At 49.6% G+C, this 17,926-nt stretch overlaps 1 protein-coding gene across 1 annotated transcript in view; it reads right to left on the minus strand.

Annotated features, from left to right (window-relative positions):
• Positions 1–4,346: 4,346 nt before the first annotated feature.
• The window catches only part of FSTL1 (follistatin like 1), an 80,615-nt gene continuing 67,035 nt past the window's right edge, over positions 4,347–17,926 (minus strand). The window contains exons 6-11 of the mRNA XM_073309556.2: positions 17,109–17,239; positions 13,225–13,343; positions 11,907–12,019; positions 10,118–10,228; positions 8,329–8,426; positions 4,347–8,005 (exon numbers count right to left, since the gene is read on the minus strand). Of these exons, the coding sequence (XP_073165657.1) occupies positions 7,961–8,005; positions 8,329–8,426; positions 10,118–10,228; positions 11,907–12,019; positions 13,225–13,343; positions 17,109–17,239 (617 nt within the window). The 3' untranslated portion in view covers positions 4,347–7,960. The remainder of the gene's footprint in view (positions 8,006–8,328; positions 8,427–10,117; positions 10,229–11,906; positions 12,020–13,224; positions 13,344–17,108; positions 17,240–17,926) is intronic.

The following is a 17,926-nucleotide window of genomic DNA, read 5'->3' on the forward strand; positions in this document are numbered from 1 at the left end:
GATATTCCATCCAATTCTGTGCCCTCCCACTCTTCCACCCACCTTCCCCGTCCCTCTTCAGGGACCCCTCTCACAAGCAACTTCTTACATGGGAAGTGCACTAGCTCCTCTCGGTAGGGGCAGTGGGAGAGGTTCCTCAGGAGCAAAGGAGCAAGGGCTTCTACTCCCAGTATTTCCTAATACTGAAAGCCAAGGGTGGCCTCAGGCCCATCCTGGACCTGCAGGAACTCAACAAGTTCGTCAAAAAACTCAGGTTCCGCATTTGGCCTCCATTATCCCCTCATCAGATCCAGGGGACTGGTATGCTGCCCTCAACTTGAAGGACATGTATTTTCACATAGCAATAATTCCTCCTCATAGAAATACTTCAGGTATGTGGTTAACAACAGCCACTATCAGTTTACTGTCCTCCCATTTGGCCTGTTAGCGGCACCTCGGGCGTTTACCAAGTGCATGGCAGTCGTGGCGGCATTCCTGCGCAAGCAGCAGGTACAGGTGTTCCTGCACCTTGACGACTGGCTGATAAAAAAGGCCACTCCAGATCTCAAGTGGAGGCGCAGGTCGCCTTCATAAGAAGGACATTAGACAAACTGGGTCTCCTTATAAATGAGGCCAAATCGACACTGTCCCCTGTGCAGAGGATTGAGTTTATAGGGGCAGTGCTAGACTCGACTCAAGCCAGGGCATACCTCCCAGAAGCCAGGTTTCGGTCACTGGGCGACATCATACGGGGCCTCGGGCAGTTCCCCACCACTACAGCAAGGAATTGCTTGAAGCTCCTAGGGCACATGGCTGCTTGTACCTACGTAGTACAGCATGCCAGACTCAGGCTTCGCCCACGGCTAGTGTCAGTATATCGACTAGTTCGGGACGCTTTGGACAGGATCATAACCCTGCCTTGCCTGATACTAGACTCCCTCCTGTGGGGGCTCGACCCACAGGTAGTATGTGCAGGGATCCCCTTCACCAGCCCCAGGCCATCACTCTCATTAGTGACAGATGCGTCAGATCTGGTATGGGGGGTACATTTGGGAAACCTCAGGTCACAAGGCCTCTGGCCCTGGCGGACCTCACTCTGCATATCAGTATCAGAGAACTGAGAGCGGTGCACCTGGCTGCCAGATTTTCAGAGCCCATTTTTCAGGCGGATGTATATCAGTCCTCATGGACAACACCACGGCAATGTTTTATATCAACAAATGGGGGGTGCACGTGCCTCTCCCTTGTGCCAGGAAGCCCTCATGCTGTGGGACTTCTGTGTAGCGCACTTGATACACCTGCAGGTATCAGACCTCCCTGGGATACAGAATGAGCTGGCGGACTGTCACAGCAGGTCTTTTCACGGCCACGAGTGGTCCCTCTGGCCAGACATAGTGAGCTCAATCTTCCAACACTGGGGCTTTCCCCAAGTAGACCTGTTTGCCATGCACTGCAACAGGAAGTGTCAGCTATTCTGTTCCTTCCTGAGTCACAGCCCCACGAGCCCAGGCTCCGTCGCGGATGCCTTCCTACTTCCATGGGGAGGCTGTCTCCTATACACGTTCCTGCCAGTTCCTCTCGTTCACAGGGTGCTCCTCAAGATCCACAGGGACCGAGCCCTAGTGATATTGATAGCTTTGGCCTGGCCACACCAGCACTGGTTCACATCGCTCCAGGAATGTCCGTGGCAACTCCAGTCACCCTACCAGTCGTCCCGGACCTAATCACGCAGGATCACGGCCACCTCCAGCACCCGAACCTCGAGTTACTCCACCTCACAGCATGGAACCTGATTGGAATAGACATGAACAAGCACTCAAAGAAGAAACTATGTTAAGAGACTTAATGTTGCACAGTTAAGCATTCAAATGTCAGGAAATGCCAAAGTTATGCTTGCTTATACAACCTTAACTCTGCCCCTTTGCTCAAATTGTAGTCTTTAGATGATTACCTGCTATTTGTCATGTAAGACCATATAATATCATTTAGTTTTTTCTAGCTTGCAAAGTACACAGCAAATGAGACAGGCACTCCAAGCATCTGTTCTTACAAACTGTTGCATACACAGGATAATATACCGTGGCTAAAGATGCTACATGTATGTATTTAAGATTGTGGAAAAAAAGATATGATGTTATATTATCTAAGCACTAGAATGTGAGCATATAATTAAAGGCTATTTTGTAATAGCTTGCACAAAAGCTGGCAGAGTTAAGGTTGTTTGTTCAGCCTTAACATTGGTATTTTTTAACTTTTGAGTGCTTAACTGTGTATCGTTAATAGTCTATCAAATTTGGGGGGGAAAGCTGAAAGGTTATTAAATGGAATTATTAAAAATGATCCAAACAGGATCCCAGGAATTACATACCTCAAGCCTCACCTCCATATGAGGGGAACAGCTGTAAAGAGTAGTTAAACATTTTGGTAAGTATAGTTTGATAGAGGCAAACCAGCCTGGCATCTGTGATTATTGCACCCCTTAAGCCCATTAAAGGGTATTTTTGCTTTTTTAAAATGTTAATAAGATAGATAAAAGTGACCAACTAGACATAATTTACCTGAGATTTCATGAAGCTTTTGATAAGGTTCCTCAAAAGTGGGTATTAAGGGACCTGCATAACTGCTGGGTAAGGAACAACAACTTCTGTAAATGACACTTGGTTAGGTGACAGTAAAGAAAGGCATGTATTGAGTTGCTCCATGGAGTGGAAGGGGGTTGAATATGTTATCTATTGTACATTTTTGAATCATTTGGAGGGGGGGACTGGCCATTGAGCTGGTGATGTTTGTTACTCGCACAATGTAGCTTCACCTGGTAAAAACTACAGTGGATCATGTGAAATTCCAGAGGGACTTAAACACACTGGGAGAGCCGGCAGGATGAGGGTAAGTGACACCAATAGGGAAAAGTGACAGTGAAGCACAGTGGCATAAGTCAAGGGATGGGTTCACCTCATTTTCTGACAGGACACATGGGCCCTGGTGATAGAAACGCAGCGAGCAGGCACTGGCTGTGGCATAAGGGGCTGCAACTTGCCCTCCACTGGGCGGCAGTACAGACAAAAATGGGCATGGTTGGCCTGGAAGGAGGCGTGGCCATGGCAGCTGGAGGAAATAGAGAGTTCGTGCACATTGAGACTTTTGCCCACTGAGTACACAAATGGCTCCAGCGTGGCTGAGTTTTGGAGCAATAGTTTTGGGATGATGGGCTGGAAAGTGGCTTTGCCACATGATTTTCCCTCTCATGTGCCTGCTGTGGATTCTTTCGAATACTCCCTGCAGCTTACAGCACTACAAGGATGAGGTGCCGACTTCAGACCTGCCTTTGCAAGCAGCAGGCACCAACGATGCCTGTAGTTTCACAACAGTACCTTGGTGCACAAGACACAGAATGGATGCAAACCCCTACAGGTCAGAGCCTGCTTCAGGAGCTATGAAACCTGTGACTACGGGGGCCCCTGCTGTGCGGGACAGCTGCAAGTGTGAGATGGGGTGGTGGGGCTGGTACATGCACTCTGCTAGCTATGTAAAGCTCTGTCTCAGGTCCGGGAGAACTACCCCGACGTGGAGAAGGGGGGAGAGAATAATACGCATTTTACAAACATCAATTCATTGATCCCGCCAACCCGCATGTAGGGTACTTTGATCACCCCCAGCACAGAACGATGCAGTGACTTGCTCAAGGTCACGTAGGCATGCTGTGTGTGGTACTGAATGCTCGATAGTGGCATGGAGTCTTTTGTACTGTCCTCCAAACACAACAGTGAATCAATGTCAGTGCTAGGAGTAAAAATCCTGCGCCGTTTGGCCATGGGTTTGTTCTGCCCGACCAACCCACCCACAGCGCATGGAGAAGGGAGGCCCTTGGATCCTTACTAAATACGGATCTTGTGGTCACATCCCGGCTGGGCCCCCTCATGCTTGGTACTGTACAGATACATCATGGTGAGAAATTTGCTGGCCTCCTTTTTTGACTCCATTGCATGAGTAACTGAACGAGCAGATTGGGAAGGGGGCATGGAGCAGACTGGGAGGCAGCAGCAACTAATGACTAGAGCAAGTGACTGGGACTCAGGACTTCTAGGTTCTATTCCCTTCTCTACCCTCGACTCTCTGCATGACTGTGGGCAAATCCCTTCCTCAGCTTCCCCATTTATAACATGGGGTAATGATAGTGACTCACCTTGTAAAGTGCTTTGAGCCTTGTTGGAAAGCAGTTACAGTCTGCAAGTGCAAATAATGAACACTCTTATCTTTATTGCTGAGAAAGGAAGAGCGATTGGGAGGACTGTCAAGGGAGCTCAGAAACCCTAAAGCGGATTGTACTTTGGTCTTATTTAAAATAAAAAAAAGGAACAAATGAAACATTATGATTTTGTTTTGTTTATTTGGCAGTTATATCCAACTCCCTCCCCACAAAAAATACAAAACCAAGTAACATAAGTGCACGAATGAAACCTACAGAATACTGATAAATTTCACACACATACACAAGGGAGAGAGAAAGAAAGAAGGGGTTATTTTGTGTTGGCCTTTGTAAAAAATGCCTTTCCCGCCCCTTGCAGACTCTACAGCGAATATCCTAGAGAACTGGCATTTTCCTGACTCACTGGCCAGATCACACCCTAGGAATTCGAGATAGAAAAGTCTGTTGTGTGATACGGTTTTTTACCACTCAGCCTGGGTAGGGCTGTTCCTTATATAGCATACTGGGGCCACACCCTTCGACTTGCGAGATGTTCATGCACCATGTGGGTACAACAGCCCTTGAAACCAGCAGTGTTTTCAACACGTTACATCTTAAATGATATTTTTCTTCTTAGGGAACACAAAGGAAATGAAAAGGTTCTGTAGGAGGCAGCCCTGTCTCTACAGAGAGCAATTAACTATGGCCCAGTTGTCCTGCTTTGATCTGTGTGGCAGTGAAATCTCCCAGACTTTGCCTCACCAAGGGTCACTCTTGTGGCTTGTCAGGGGGTACCACATATTTTGCATAAACTGGAGCAGATTGCGGCTACTGTTTTATTAGGATCATGCTGTTGAGACTACAGATCACAGCATGCAATGTTCCACGTTGACCTGAGCAGCCTGACTGCATTGCATGCTGGGACCTGTAGTCTTCACAGCCTACACACCTACAGTAAATTGGAGGATTCTCACAGGCCATGTTGCATAAAACTCTGCAAACTGCATAACGCCTTCAGCCACAGTTTGATGCCCCCCCTCCTCACTGCACATACTTGGCTCCTCAGCTGACCCTTCCTACTTTGGGATCTTACTGGTTGGGAAATAAGCTGTTCTTCCCACTGATGAAAATGTTTGCTTTTTAAGGCATGTTGTTGCATTTTCCCTAAGGCACTTTAATGGGGTAAGTGGTCTCAGCTGGAAGGTGGTAGGAAAGGAGGTGGGAGGTATGAGCTACTTTCACTATTTCAGACTAAGGCAAAGAATTAAAACAGTGTGCCAGTGACTCCAGACCCAATGTGCTCTATACATCCATTTGTAGAGTAGGTGGGAAGAGTAGGGGACATGTCCATCGGGTACTCCCATTTCACCAATTCCTCTGATATCACTAATGAGGGAGAGGGAACAAAAATCATTTCACTCTGAATTCCCAGAGTAGCATTTTCCCCCCCTCAAACTGGGTGTCATCCCCCCCTGCGTTCTAGGGACTAATTCACTTCTCACCTACTCCAGTGTAAATCTGATGTAATGCCATTGACACTGCTCCTGATTTACACCAACATGAGTCAGAATCAGCTCACTGTCTTAGTTACTCCAAAGCCTCGAAGCACTGTGGGCAGATTCTGATCTCCTGCTGGTGTAAATCTGGAGTAACTGCACTGAAGTCAATGGAGATACCTTAGAGTTACACAGGTATAACTGAGATCAGCGTCTGGCCCTGTCTCTCTGAAGTCCATGGTATGAAGAGACAGTGGCAATATCAAGACCAAGACAACAGTACAAGAGACTAGCCGATAACTGTACCACAGTTCAAGCTTTCTTCTTTCCCTACACTAACTGACTCTTCCCCTTCTCTGCCTGGAAAGTGCTTTGAATAAAGGGAAGGCTACAGCTCAACTTTGCTCATCTTGCCTCAAGCAGAACTAACTCTAACTGAGGCCAATGGGAGGTTTGCTTGAGTAATCACTAGGGAGTGCCGGGCATGAGGTGATTGTTCAGCTTATTCAAAGGGAGAAGACTGAAGCCAGAATCATCTTGACTCAGCCTAAGTGTAATGACTGGGAATGTGCACCAAAGCATAACTGGAACAGGGAAATGGGTGTGTATGTGTGTGTATATGAAGTAAAGTTGAATATAACAGGAGAACCCATTGGGCTTGAGGGGACGGGGTCACTGACACAATACCATTCCCTCAAAGAGTATCACAGTTGTAACTAGGCCCAGTGTTCAGAGAAGAAAAAAAGTGGCCAAAAGAAAATGATCCAGAAAGGGAAGCTACAATGGTCAGAGATGGACTGATCTGAGCACACAGGCCTGGCAGGCTGCCAGAGGGGGATGTGCGCAGGTCCCTGATCTTAACCCAATTCAGGTGGAACCTCAGAATACAGGCCAGAGACAATCTGGCTGATTTACCCTTGAATTTGACAGAGGGAGAGAGATGATCACTCACATTGCAGGCTGCAGCTGATAGATGTATTAAAAGGGCTAGCTAGATAGCAAACTAAATATTGGACAGTCCCTCTGTCCTTTGTTTAGTGTATTAGCCTGTACTCCCTTCCAGGCATTCATGTGATTTAGGGAGACCTCGTGCAGTAAAACCTGGCAGCACAGGATGGGATAGTCTGCAAACTAGAGAACCAGAGAAAGACCCACAGGGTCTGTCTGCGTCCAGCAGCCTCAATGAAGAAACCCCTTTATATTTACTATACCCTGTCCACTGTGAGGGACACTGCAGCACCAAGCTGAGAAGTGCCCTGAAGCTTTGGGCTTAGAAGCTGTTCTGATTGTACATACTGGATACAGGCAAATGCAAACCGTGCACAGGAATCGCAGCACTTTCAAAAGCAACCAGCAAAACCAATGGTTTTGCTTTCTTGAAAGATCTAAAGCTACTGCCTAAAAATACAAAAGCTCAGTTGCTACCCTAGAAAATAAAGTTGTAAAAAAAAAAAAAAAAAGGATGTGTGATAAGGGAAAATACGGTAATGTAGCACCTTTGTGAGAGGACTGGAGAGATAGGGGGCTAGGAGGACAACAAAGGGAATAGTGTGACTTTGGAGCCCACAAGGCGTTGGAGGAGCTGCTAGGGATTGGCTGGCTGCAGGCAGGGAGGAGGATGCTGGGCAGCTCACTAGGAACTCCAGGAGTCAAGTAAAGTCAATTAGCCCAAGGGGAGATGCCTGAGGTGAGGCCCATGGAAGCTGGAAGGGGAAGGACAGTGCCAGGTGGACAGGGAGGATGGGGAAAGGACAGAAAGGAGAACAGGAGAGGAGGAGGTTGGGAGAAGGCAGAAAGGTACAGGTAAGACAAGAAGATGGTGGTGACCTGAGGCCACATCCCTGGCTGATTGTTCCCCACAGGATGCATGCTCAGCCACAGAACTTTCCCTTACATGTTCCTGCTGCCAAGGCGGGTGCACACTAAACCCTAGAAATTGGAAGATTCCCAGGAGGTTAACACCCCCCCCAGCACTTACCTCCCCCTTCCCCAGGTTTTCCTTTTGGCACAGAATTCCCTGCTCATTGCCTTAAGACGTCCTCTGTGAGGGGTATTCTGGAGGCTGCTGTAATTCCCTCCTGTCCTCACCAGCCTCCAGCAGTGACTCCCCCGACCAGGTGGACTGTGCTCCCCTCCCCTGCTTCCTTTTTTAATAACAAAACAAAAACCTCATCGCTAAACAACGTAAATATCCGTGACTGGGCAACTGTAGCAGACACTTGTGCATACTGAGCTCGGCGCTGAAGGACAGGGCAGTGGATCTGGCCTGTCCCTTGGGCTCCTCCAGTGAGGAGGCCCCTTACATCTCTTTGGTGCTCATTCGCTTGGTCTTCTCAGCCGTCTCCTGCAGAGAGAGAGAGCATTAGATTGAGGCCCTGCGGTTCCACATTAATGCTGGTGAGAGGTGCCAGCAGACTGAAGGCTTCTGTTTCTCTATAGGACAGTACAACATGGGCAGCAGCAGGCTCACCCCTCAAACTACCTCCATCAAATGTGCCTCACCCCTGCCGTGGAGGGACCATCCCAAAGGGAGATAGGGAGTTCCCCTTACCATGAGCCAGTGCACTCCCCGTCTTTGCTAGGAAATATCTGAGATCCAGAGGAAGAAGGTCTCTAGCAAGGAGAAATTTCCAACACAGATTCTGGACAAAGAGATTCCATCCTAACCTGATGCTTTTGCAGTTCTTGAACGTATCTGGCCAGCTCCTCCTCAGTCAGCTCCTCCTCGGGTTGCTGCCCCCCTACAGGCACCTTCTGGTTCTTCCCTGCAAACACAAGTGAAGTTTAGAGCCATCCCAGGTGTTAGGACAGCTCTCAGATGGTGATACAGAGGTGGGAGGCCAGGAGAGAGCCAGGGTGGGTTCAGCCTGTGTCATGCTACAACAGATCTCAGGCTCACTGGGGCTTGCTTTGTCTGGAGAAGTGAGAGCTGATGAGCTCTGACCCCTTCTTCTTTGCTGTCAGGAAAGAGGAAGGAGTCTGTCCCATCCTGGGGTACATGAGGTGTGCATTCATACAACTCCCCCAAGAGTAAAAGATAAATACATCAGAAATGAACTAGGCTCTACCCTCCCTGCTTATTATTGAAAAAGAAAGCCAGTGGCTAGTTCTGACGCCTTCTCTGGCTAAACAAATCTTGGGCAGATAGAAATACACACGACACACTCCATGTAATTGGCACATCTGCTTATTCAGGACCTCTCTCAGGGAATGTAGCGAAGCCCAATGATATTTAATTTCACTTAATGGACATGCTTTCTGCTCATTTATTGGTATTCAGATCTGCCTGACTCTCATGCCCCTTTGGTCTGCTTACTCCTCTGACAGCAGCCTTTGGTCCCACCACAGCTATGACACAGGCAGAAAGGGTGAGAATTGTTAGCCCATTGCAAGCTACTTGTTTTCTCCCTCCACTTCAACGACCCATGCTAGGTGGCCATGCTGGGTGTCTTGCAGCCACCTCTGATGCTAGCACTGGGCAGGCAGCAGGTACAGTCTCTCTCCCAGCCACCCAACCGTGTGGGCCTGCCTCATAACACAATGGGATCCACAACTCCCTAAGCAACAGCATCAGGACTAAAACAGCATCTTCTCTGAATCAGGAATTCTTGTTACTAGGGGCAAAAGGAAACTGCTCATTGGGGTGAATCAATTCAGAGGCCTCTACTGTGTAGCACTGAATTAATTTTTGAAGTAATTCTGTTAACACTTGTTACTGTTTCACTATCTCCACATCTGTTCATGGTGCTGGCATCTCTCTCAGTGGGAGCTACCATGCTACCGACAGTCTTAAGAGGTAATGTGTTCTTAAGAAACAGAGGTGCTGTTTCCATGCAAAGGCCCTTCAGAAGCAGCAGGGAGGCCAGAAGAATGCAGAGCAGCGCTGTGAGGGAGAGCCCAGTTTATCAAGAGAATAAAGCATTTCCCAAAGTCTTACACAGGGGGACCAACTGGCTTCCAATGCGCAACGAACTCTGTGAGATGAGTTGATCCTCCTGACGTAAGGCGTCCAATTAAGAAACCCACTGGGGCTTCCCCATCTGTAGCTCTGCTCTCAGAGCTTGAAACTGATATGAGGAGACACCACAAGGGACAAGAGATGGATGATCAGTCAAGTTTCATTATAAAGGATACTTCTCTTCACACAAATAATAATTCTTTTTCCTTCTGTAAGAGCTTTTATTTGAAGGCTCTCAAGGCTCTTCTCTAACCGTCATAAATTAAGTCTCCTAACCTCTCTCTGGAGTAGGACAGCATCATAATCCCTATTTTACAGAAGCTGGGGAGACTGAGGCACATAGAGGGCAAGTGACTTGCCCAAGGTCTTACAGTGATTGCGAGGAAGAGCTGGGAATAGAAGTCACAGGCCCAGAAACCCAGTGCCTTGCATAAACCAGAAGACAAAACTTCCTCTGTAACTTCCTACTTGCCCCAGCCCTTTGCAGGTTGTACCTACCCTCACAGGTCATGGCAGTGCACACCCAGTTCCCACAGGCACAGACACAGCGGTTGCACTCCACTTGGGTCTCAGCTCCATCTTCATAGGTTTCATCTTCAAGGGCACATTCTAGAAGGAGCAAGAACAAGGGGCATTGGCTTTGATGTACAGGGCAGATACAGGCAATTGGATTCTGGGAGTTCTTTGTTTCCCCCAAAGCACTTGTGAGTTAGTACAGTGACTGCAGGGGCCGTCACAGCCTCTATTCATCACTCCCACCCGCCCTGGGACATGAAGCCCCATCTTCTGTCGAAGAGCACCACGGACAGCATTTTCAGGGAGTGCTTGTGGGATGTCTGACTTTCCACTGGAAGGGGCAGGAGGGAGTTCAGTTTACTGTTCTACCAGCAGTATCACCATGGCCTGCACTGTATCAGCACCACTGAGAATAAGCCTTGGTGTAGGACTTGAAGTCTTTAAACCACGACTTGAGGACTTCAATAGCGCAGACATAAGTTAGGGGTTTGTTACAGGAGTTGGTGGCAGGGCCGGCTCTAGGCACCAGCAAAACAAGCAGGTGCTTGGGGTGGCACATTTCTAGGGGCGGCATCCCGGCGCCGGCCATCCCGCCCCTAGAAATGTGCCCCCGCTCGCTTCCGCTCTGCCTGCTCCCGAGCACGCCGCCGCCGCCGCCGCCGCTCCGCTTCTCCCCCCTCCCTCCCAGGCTTGCCGCGCGGGAAACAGCTCGGGTGGAGCAGAGGCGAGCTGGGGCGGGGAGCAGTTCCTATTCCCCTTCCCCCCGTTACTTCCTGCGCTCCCCCCACCCTCGCTCACCTCCGCTCTGTCTGCTCCCCTGAAGGCGCTGCCTCTCCCTCGCCTGAGGGGGGGGGAGAAGCGGAGCGGCGGCCTGTTCAGGGGAGTAGGCAGAGCGGAGGTGACCTAGGGCGGGGGGTTGTGTGTGTGTGTGTGTGGGGAGCCGCACGAAGCAATGGGGGTGGGGGTGGGAATCCGGCAAGCCTGGGGGAGGAGGCAGGGCCGGGGATTTGGGGAAATGGTTGGAGGAGAGAGCATGAAAAAAAAAGCGGGGGGGGGGGGGGGGATTTTTTTGCTTGGGGTGGCAAAAATCCTAGAGCCTGGTGGGTGAGATTCCGTGACCTGCATTGTGCAGGAGGTCAGACTAGATGATCATAATGGTCCCTTCTGACCTTAAAGTCTATGATTCTATGAACCCAGACCCTCCTGGCCTATTGGTGAGCATACTCCCTAGTGAGACAATTAGATCAGCTGCTACATTATGTTTAATCCTTAGAATGCTGAGCCGTTTCCATGTAAGTTGCAAATCTACATTGGGTTCAGATGGCTTGTGAGCTACAGGAAGTTGATCAGGGAGGGCATCTGGCAATTGAAAGCCAGAGCAAGGCAAGGCTTCTCTCTGGACTGAGACCTGCCCAGTGCCCTGCCTCCTCAATTGTTCAGACACGCACTTCTCCTCACATGACCCATCTCCCCACTGCTGAACCCCTTACTTGATCACCCAAACATACATTCCCCACTGACATGCCTTTCTGAAACCCACATCCCATACACCCTAATACAAGGGGAAGCTGCAGGGCAGGACTGAGGGGCATTGGCAGAGCTGTGTGGGGAGCCCAGGGCTGGAATAGCAGGAGGGGCTGCAGGGCAGGAGTGAGGTGTATTGGACGTGCTGTGGAGTGCCTGCCTTCTCTGTCTGGCTCTAAGCCCTTCTATTCTTTCCCTGCTTTCTGGAGCCCCAGTTTGTTCCCTGGTGCAGGGGAGAAGATCATACTTTTCTCTGGTGGGTTGAAGGACGGGTTGAGGCACTTGAGGAACTCATTGAAGCTGAGTTTCCAGTCGGCATTCTCATCAGACAGCTCAATGAGGGCGTCCACACAGAGTCCCCTGAAAGGAAACAGATACAATGGGCATGGGGCTCAGGGTACTGTCTCTGCTATGGCCCCTGCTCTTCCCGGTGCAGGGATCTGGACAAGGAAGCGCAGGGCAGTAAGCGCTGGGACTCGGGGCCAGGCCAGCAAAATGACTGTTGTAACAGACTCTACCACATATAGAAAGGAGAAACAGGCTCCGATTGCTACTTTGCTGGGGAAGGCAGGGAATGGGGGATTATTCTGAACAAGTTAGTAGCAGAAGCAAATCTCCAGCTCAGCCTTATCAATGCTATTTTATTGTTAGTTTCACTGCAGAACGAAGGCATTGCTGTGAACTTCTGCCTCCCCTCCTCCCGCCCATCAGCACCCCAGGTAGAAATGGGCCCGGAATGGACTTTTCATTTTGCTGGCAACTCTGAAAAAACAAAAAAAAAGTTTCCTTTTGAGTCAAACCGAAAACACATGTTTTTCTCAATTTATGGTGAATTGAAAAGTTGAAAAAATTTCAAGTCAGGTTAAATGTTTAATCCTGACATGATTTTTGTTTTATTTCAGGCAGTTTGGAAAGCAAGGAGGACTGGATTTGCAAGACACTGAGGTTGAAGCCAGTAGGAGAACACTTCAATCTCCCTGGACATTCAATAATAGATTTAAAAGTAGCCATCCTTCACAAAAAAAACTTCAAAAACAGACTTCAAAGAGAAACTGCAGAGTTACAATTCATTTGCGAACTTAACACCATCACCATCAATTTGGGGTTGAATAGGGACTGGGAGTGGCTGGCTCACTACAGAAGCAATTTTCCCTCTCTTGGTATTGACACCTCCTCATCAGTTATTGGGAGTGGATCACATCCACCCTGACTGAATTGGCCTTGTCAACATTGGTTCTCCACTTGTGAGGTAACTCCCTTCTCTTCATGTGCCAGTATATTTATGCCTGTATCTGTAATTTTCACTCCATGCATCTGATGAAGTGGGTTTTTTAGCCACAAAAGCTTATGCACAAATAAATCTGTTAGACTTTAAGGTGCCACCAGACTCGTCGTTGTTTTTGTGGATACAGACTAACATGGCTACCCCTCTGATACTTGAGGTTGGTGTGAATTCTCTTGACATTTTGAGCGTTACTTCCCAATGGTTGTTTGACTAATGATTGGCAGCTAGCTCTCCCTTCACGTCTGCTGCCCCTCCCGCTTGCCTCCCTGCCCCAGGTTACCTGAGTAGCTTGTTGGTCTCTTGGTCCACATAGGTGGTGATGTTAATAGCAGTTTCATTCTGTTCCACAAACTTCAGGAACTCATTGGAGTCCAGGCGAGAATCCCCACCATCGAAGCTCTATAGGGGTGAGAAGATGGACACAAGAGGGCTGAGGCATTGTCCTGTTCCCATTCCTTTCCCTTTTCCACACACACTTGCAAATGGAGCTAGGTGAATGACCGATTCTTTGGCTCAGTGGCAATGCCAATAAATTGGAAAAACAAAGTTTGGTGTGGGCTGAACTGAATCAGAAATAGTTTGGAATTTCCGGTGAATTGACAAAGCCCTTTTGGGTCTGCTCTACAGCCGGGATTCACACCTGGGTCTTCCACATCCCAAGTGAGTGCCCTTCTCACTGGGCTAAAGGTTATAGGGTGGGGGGAAGAAAGGGATGGAAAGGGAGAGAAGGAAAGAAAGCGGAAGTGCCAGCAGCTGCAGCACCATCTCTTCCTCTTCCTCTGGCCATTTTGTCAATGGCTGAAACTATTTGGGTAAAATTTCTGAATAGTTTTGGTCACCCCAAACTACAATTTTCATCAAATAAACTAGAAGTCCAAAAACTTTCACCCAGCTCTATTTGCGAATACTTAGCACTGTGTAGCACTTTGCATCTTCAAATCCCAACTTTTTTGTGGGGCAGATATCATACCCCCGTATTCTGCAGAAAAGGAAACCGAGGCTTGTAGATAGGAAGTGACTTATCTATACCACCCAGAGAGTTGGTGTTAGAGCTGGGATGAGAATGTAGGAGTCCTGATTCCCACTCCTCTGCACTGGCCGCTGGTCCACACTGATTCTCATTCACCTCTGGCTGCTTGCTTTATAGCCACAGCATGATCACATCATTTCCTTCCTTTGTTCCAGGTGGCCCTTAGCTTCCATACATTTTCTGGCATGAAATGGACCAATTATGTTTTAGCGGTGCTGGGTTGGTGCAAACTTTCAGACAGGTGTAAAACCAGGGTCTTGACTGTCATGTGCTAATGGCAAAGAATCACAGGAAAAGTCACTTTCTGCTAACTCTGAACAAGAGACTTCATTAGAATAAGGAAACGAGGATTATCCCTCAAGCTGCTCTGTCTCCCTCTGCTTCACTGCAGAGCTTCTGCCTAGAACCATCCTCGGCCCCATGTGCCTGTCTTCCAGCTATTGATTTAAAGAAAAAGAACCGATATTTTCACAGTAGCCACATTAGGCCATGAAGATCCCATGTCACTTAAGAGTGGAGTGTTTAGCCACAGTGTCCTAGCTAAATTCCAAGGAGAGTACTTACACTCTACCTTCATAAATTCCTTCTGCAGTTTCAGGATTCCTTTTCACTTCCTATCCTAAACTGGTGCATAGTGTTGCAGTGTACTTTTCAGCAGCTGCTGTGTCCCTTCCCAACTCAGGCGGTTGCAATGCAGAGGTGGGAGAAAAGAATCCTGTTTACTGAATGCTATAAGGGGTGCTGGAGAAATTTTGCTCTGTGGCTGGGTCAAGACACTTCCACTCCTTGTGTCTTAGTTCCCTCTGGTGTCCTGAGGCTCCATTCATCAGTGCCTGTAGATTGCTTTGAGACCCCCAGATGAAAAGTGGTAGGGCAGGGAAAATTATTATCCTCTCTGCAGCCAGTGCATAACGGTCCTGCTAATGTGTCTCCAGCTCCATGGGCTCTGAACATCACATGTCCCCCAACATTGTTTACAAGGAGGGCCACAGTTTCCACAGAATCAGGTTCAGTGAAGTCTGCTTTGTCCAGCACTGCATGTCCCCCTGCTGCCCTGAGGTCCCTGTATGGGATCAAGAGGCCTAATAGCACTTGACACAAATCCCTTTGCAGGTCTAGCCCTTGGTGGCTCATGTCCCATACTTGAGTCACACTAATGAATCTCACAAGACAGGGTCTCATAAGGGAAATGGCTGAGCCCCCTAACTGCTGACCACTACTGAAAGAGAAGAGGAAACGAGTTGCCTCCGACACTCCCTGCTACTGAATTCAGCAAAAATGAGTTGCAGTATCCACAGTGAACGAAGAGGTGGTGCTGCAGGGCAGGACTGAGGTGCACTGGCCGAGCAGTGTGGGGAACCCAGGACTGTGATAGCAGGGGGTGGGGGGGAAGAACAACTGCAGAGCAGGAGTGAGGGGCATTGGCAGAGCTGTGTGGGGAGCCCAGGACTGGGATAGCCTGGGGGGTGGGGGGGCTGCAGGGCAGGAGTAAGGGGCATTGGCAGAACTGTGTGGGGAGCCCAGGACTGGGATAGCCTGGGGGACTGCAGGGCAGGAGTGAGGGCCAATACTGGGTGAGGTTCCCATGGCTACAGCAGAATTCCGACAGGTCAGGGTTGAGATGTATTTGTCAAGCTATGTAGGAATATTTGCACAATCTCCGCCACCATTTATTATGCCTCACTCACATCAGCCCTGTTAGTCCCCAGTTCTCACCCGGACTAAATTTCATCCCAAAATATTGTAAAGCCCCTGGGGAATGGGTGTTACCTGGTGGATGCCATTAAATGCCCAGGATAAACTGGGGGCAAGGGGTGTTAGCTTTTGCTTTCCTGCTGAGAAAGGCTATGGCTTTGTCACGGGAGCATTCCCCAGCCTGAGGCTGGAATCAGCGGACAAAGGAAAGAGGAAACTGTGAGATGCTCAATCAAGTGAGCAGGAGCTGGTTTGCCTCTGTGCTGCAGACACGGGTTTTCATTGGGCTCATAGCAGGGGGAGTGCTCCTCAGAGTGCTGACATCAGCGGAGTGAGCACATGGCTGGCTCTGGATAATACATCACAGCCTGTGGCACAGGGCGGCCCTTTGAGGAGGGAGCTCGGGGCGGTGTGTTTGTGGGGGGGAGGGATTGCGTAGCTCTACCCTGCAGGTCACCCCATCATTTGGGGTGACGGCAGGTGCCCAAGGGTGAGCCTGAGGCAGTGAATCACTGGAGGGCTTCCATAAAAGGCACCAGTGTTAATGGCTATAAAGGCTGAGAGCTTGGGGCAGGGAAGGAGCAAAGAGGCTGGCTTCTCGGGTCCCACCAGGGGGTCCCATCGCCATGGCAAATTTCAGAGCTAACTCCTGCCAGGTGCCATTAATCTCTCACTGTCAACACCTCCTTATTTAAACCATCTGGTCCCCAGCTCCCCGCAGGCTCTGGGCCACGGCAGGATGGGGAGGGGGGGGGGAATGTGCTGAGGGTGGCAGAAGCAAGCAGGGAGTGTGGGATCTGCCAGTTACACAAGGGGAGGGAAGGAGGGAGGGACGGGAGTTTACTGACTCCAAGGAAGGCACTGAATGAAAAGGCTGCGAAGTGTAAGAGGCTATTCTCTCTCTTCCTGGCTGGGGATTTGAGCCGAGTCTCTTGCCGCATCAGGGGCTTTATCCTTTGAGATTGGGCTCCCAAGGAAAAGCCCCCACATGCCTCCCACCCCAATCTGAATTGGGGCAAAGGGCTAGGACCACCCCCAACCTCTTCCCTGTGCCTCACTTCCACTTGCCCCTCCCTGCTGCGTTTCTTGTCTCTGAAGGCTCAGCACTTACATCTTCCTCTCCCTTTTCCTCAGTTTTCCCTCTGCAGTTCCCCACCCCCACCTACCCGAAGAGGGGGGGCAGCTGCCTGTGTGTGGGTGGGCAGGGGGGGAGGGAAAGGGGGAGGCGGGAGGTGCTGCTGCAGGCAGCTTCGGGCCTGTACTTGGTCACTCTTTGTATTACATAAGAACCGCCCCAGACACTCTGGTCTTACTCACACTGCAGGGGCTTCACTTACTATAGCCACCTGGCATGTCACTGAAAAGTGCCAGCAGCACTGCATAACAGCGTAGGGCAGGAAACAAGGGCTCATCTCTAGGGCTGCCCCAGCCCTCTTTACCTTGAAATACTTGTCCAGGACTTCGCTGTAGTTACTGCCCTTGGAGAACCAGCCATCTGGAATGATCTCAGCCTCAAGCCATTGGATAATGCGGCGCCGGAGCTCATCCCTGTCAGACTGGTAGCAGACAACTGCTCAGGAAGAAGTGAAAGAAAGGGTGAGCGAAGAAGAAATGCAACTGAGAGAACATAAAGAAACAATTGAAAAACCAACACCAGGTTACAAGTGACAGAGTTTCCCTTTATCACAGAAGGGGTGTGAACCGAGATCAGCAATCTCCAAACCCAGCTGGAGGTGCTGAGTGGTGAGCAATGTTTGGGATGAGGGTGACACCCAGTGGAAAGGCAGGAGAATGGTAACGACTTAATCCCCTCAATCCCCTTTGCTTTGGTGATTTCCTCTCCCTCTTGTCATGCGGCAGGTGGAAGATGACAAAGATGGATCCAGAGCCGACTCCTCTCTGGTCATACACAATGTTATCCTCCAGGGGGCTGACAGAACACCCAGCCTGAGGAGGGAAGGAGGCTGACCATCCTGGTCCCCCCAGTCTCTTGTGCCATGGGGAGAGCAAATGTATTTAGCACTGGCGAAGGGCACCAGATTGGCAGCCATGGAGAGAATAAAGATCTCCATCCACAGTCTTGGGATAGCCTGGGCTGAGCAAACTTCCCTTACTACACCCTCTGCCAGTGTCCCCCAGCACTGAACTTGAGAAGCCCATCTCTCAGGGGGAGGGGATTTCAGTCTCCAAGCCTCTCCACTATGTCTGTCATGGCTATGACACCACTGCATACAAAAAGGAAGAGAGTAAGTGCTCA

Source organism: Lepidochelys kempii, chromosome 1 (assembly GCF_965140285.1).
Source record: "Lepidochelys kempii isolate rLepKem1 chromosome 1, rLepKem1.hap1, whole genome shotgun sequence".
NCBI lineage: Eukaryota > Metazoa > Chordata > Testudines > Cheloniidae > Lepidochelys > Lepidochelys kempii.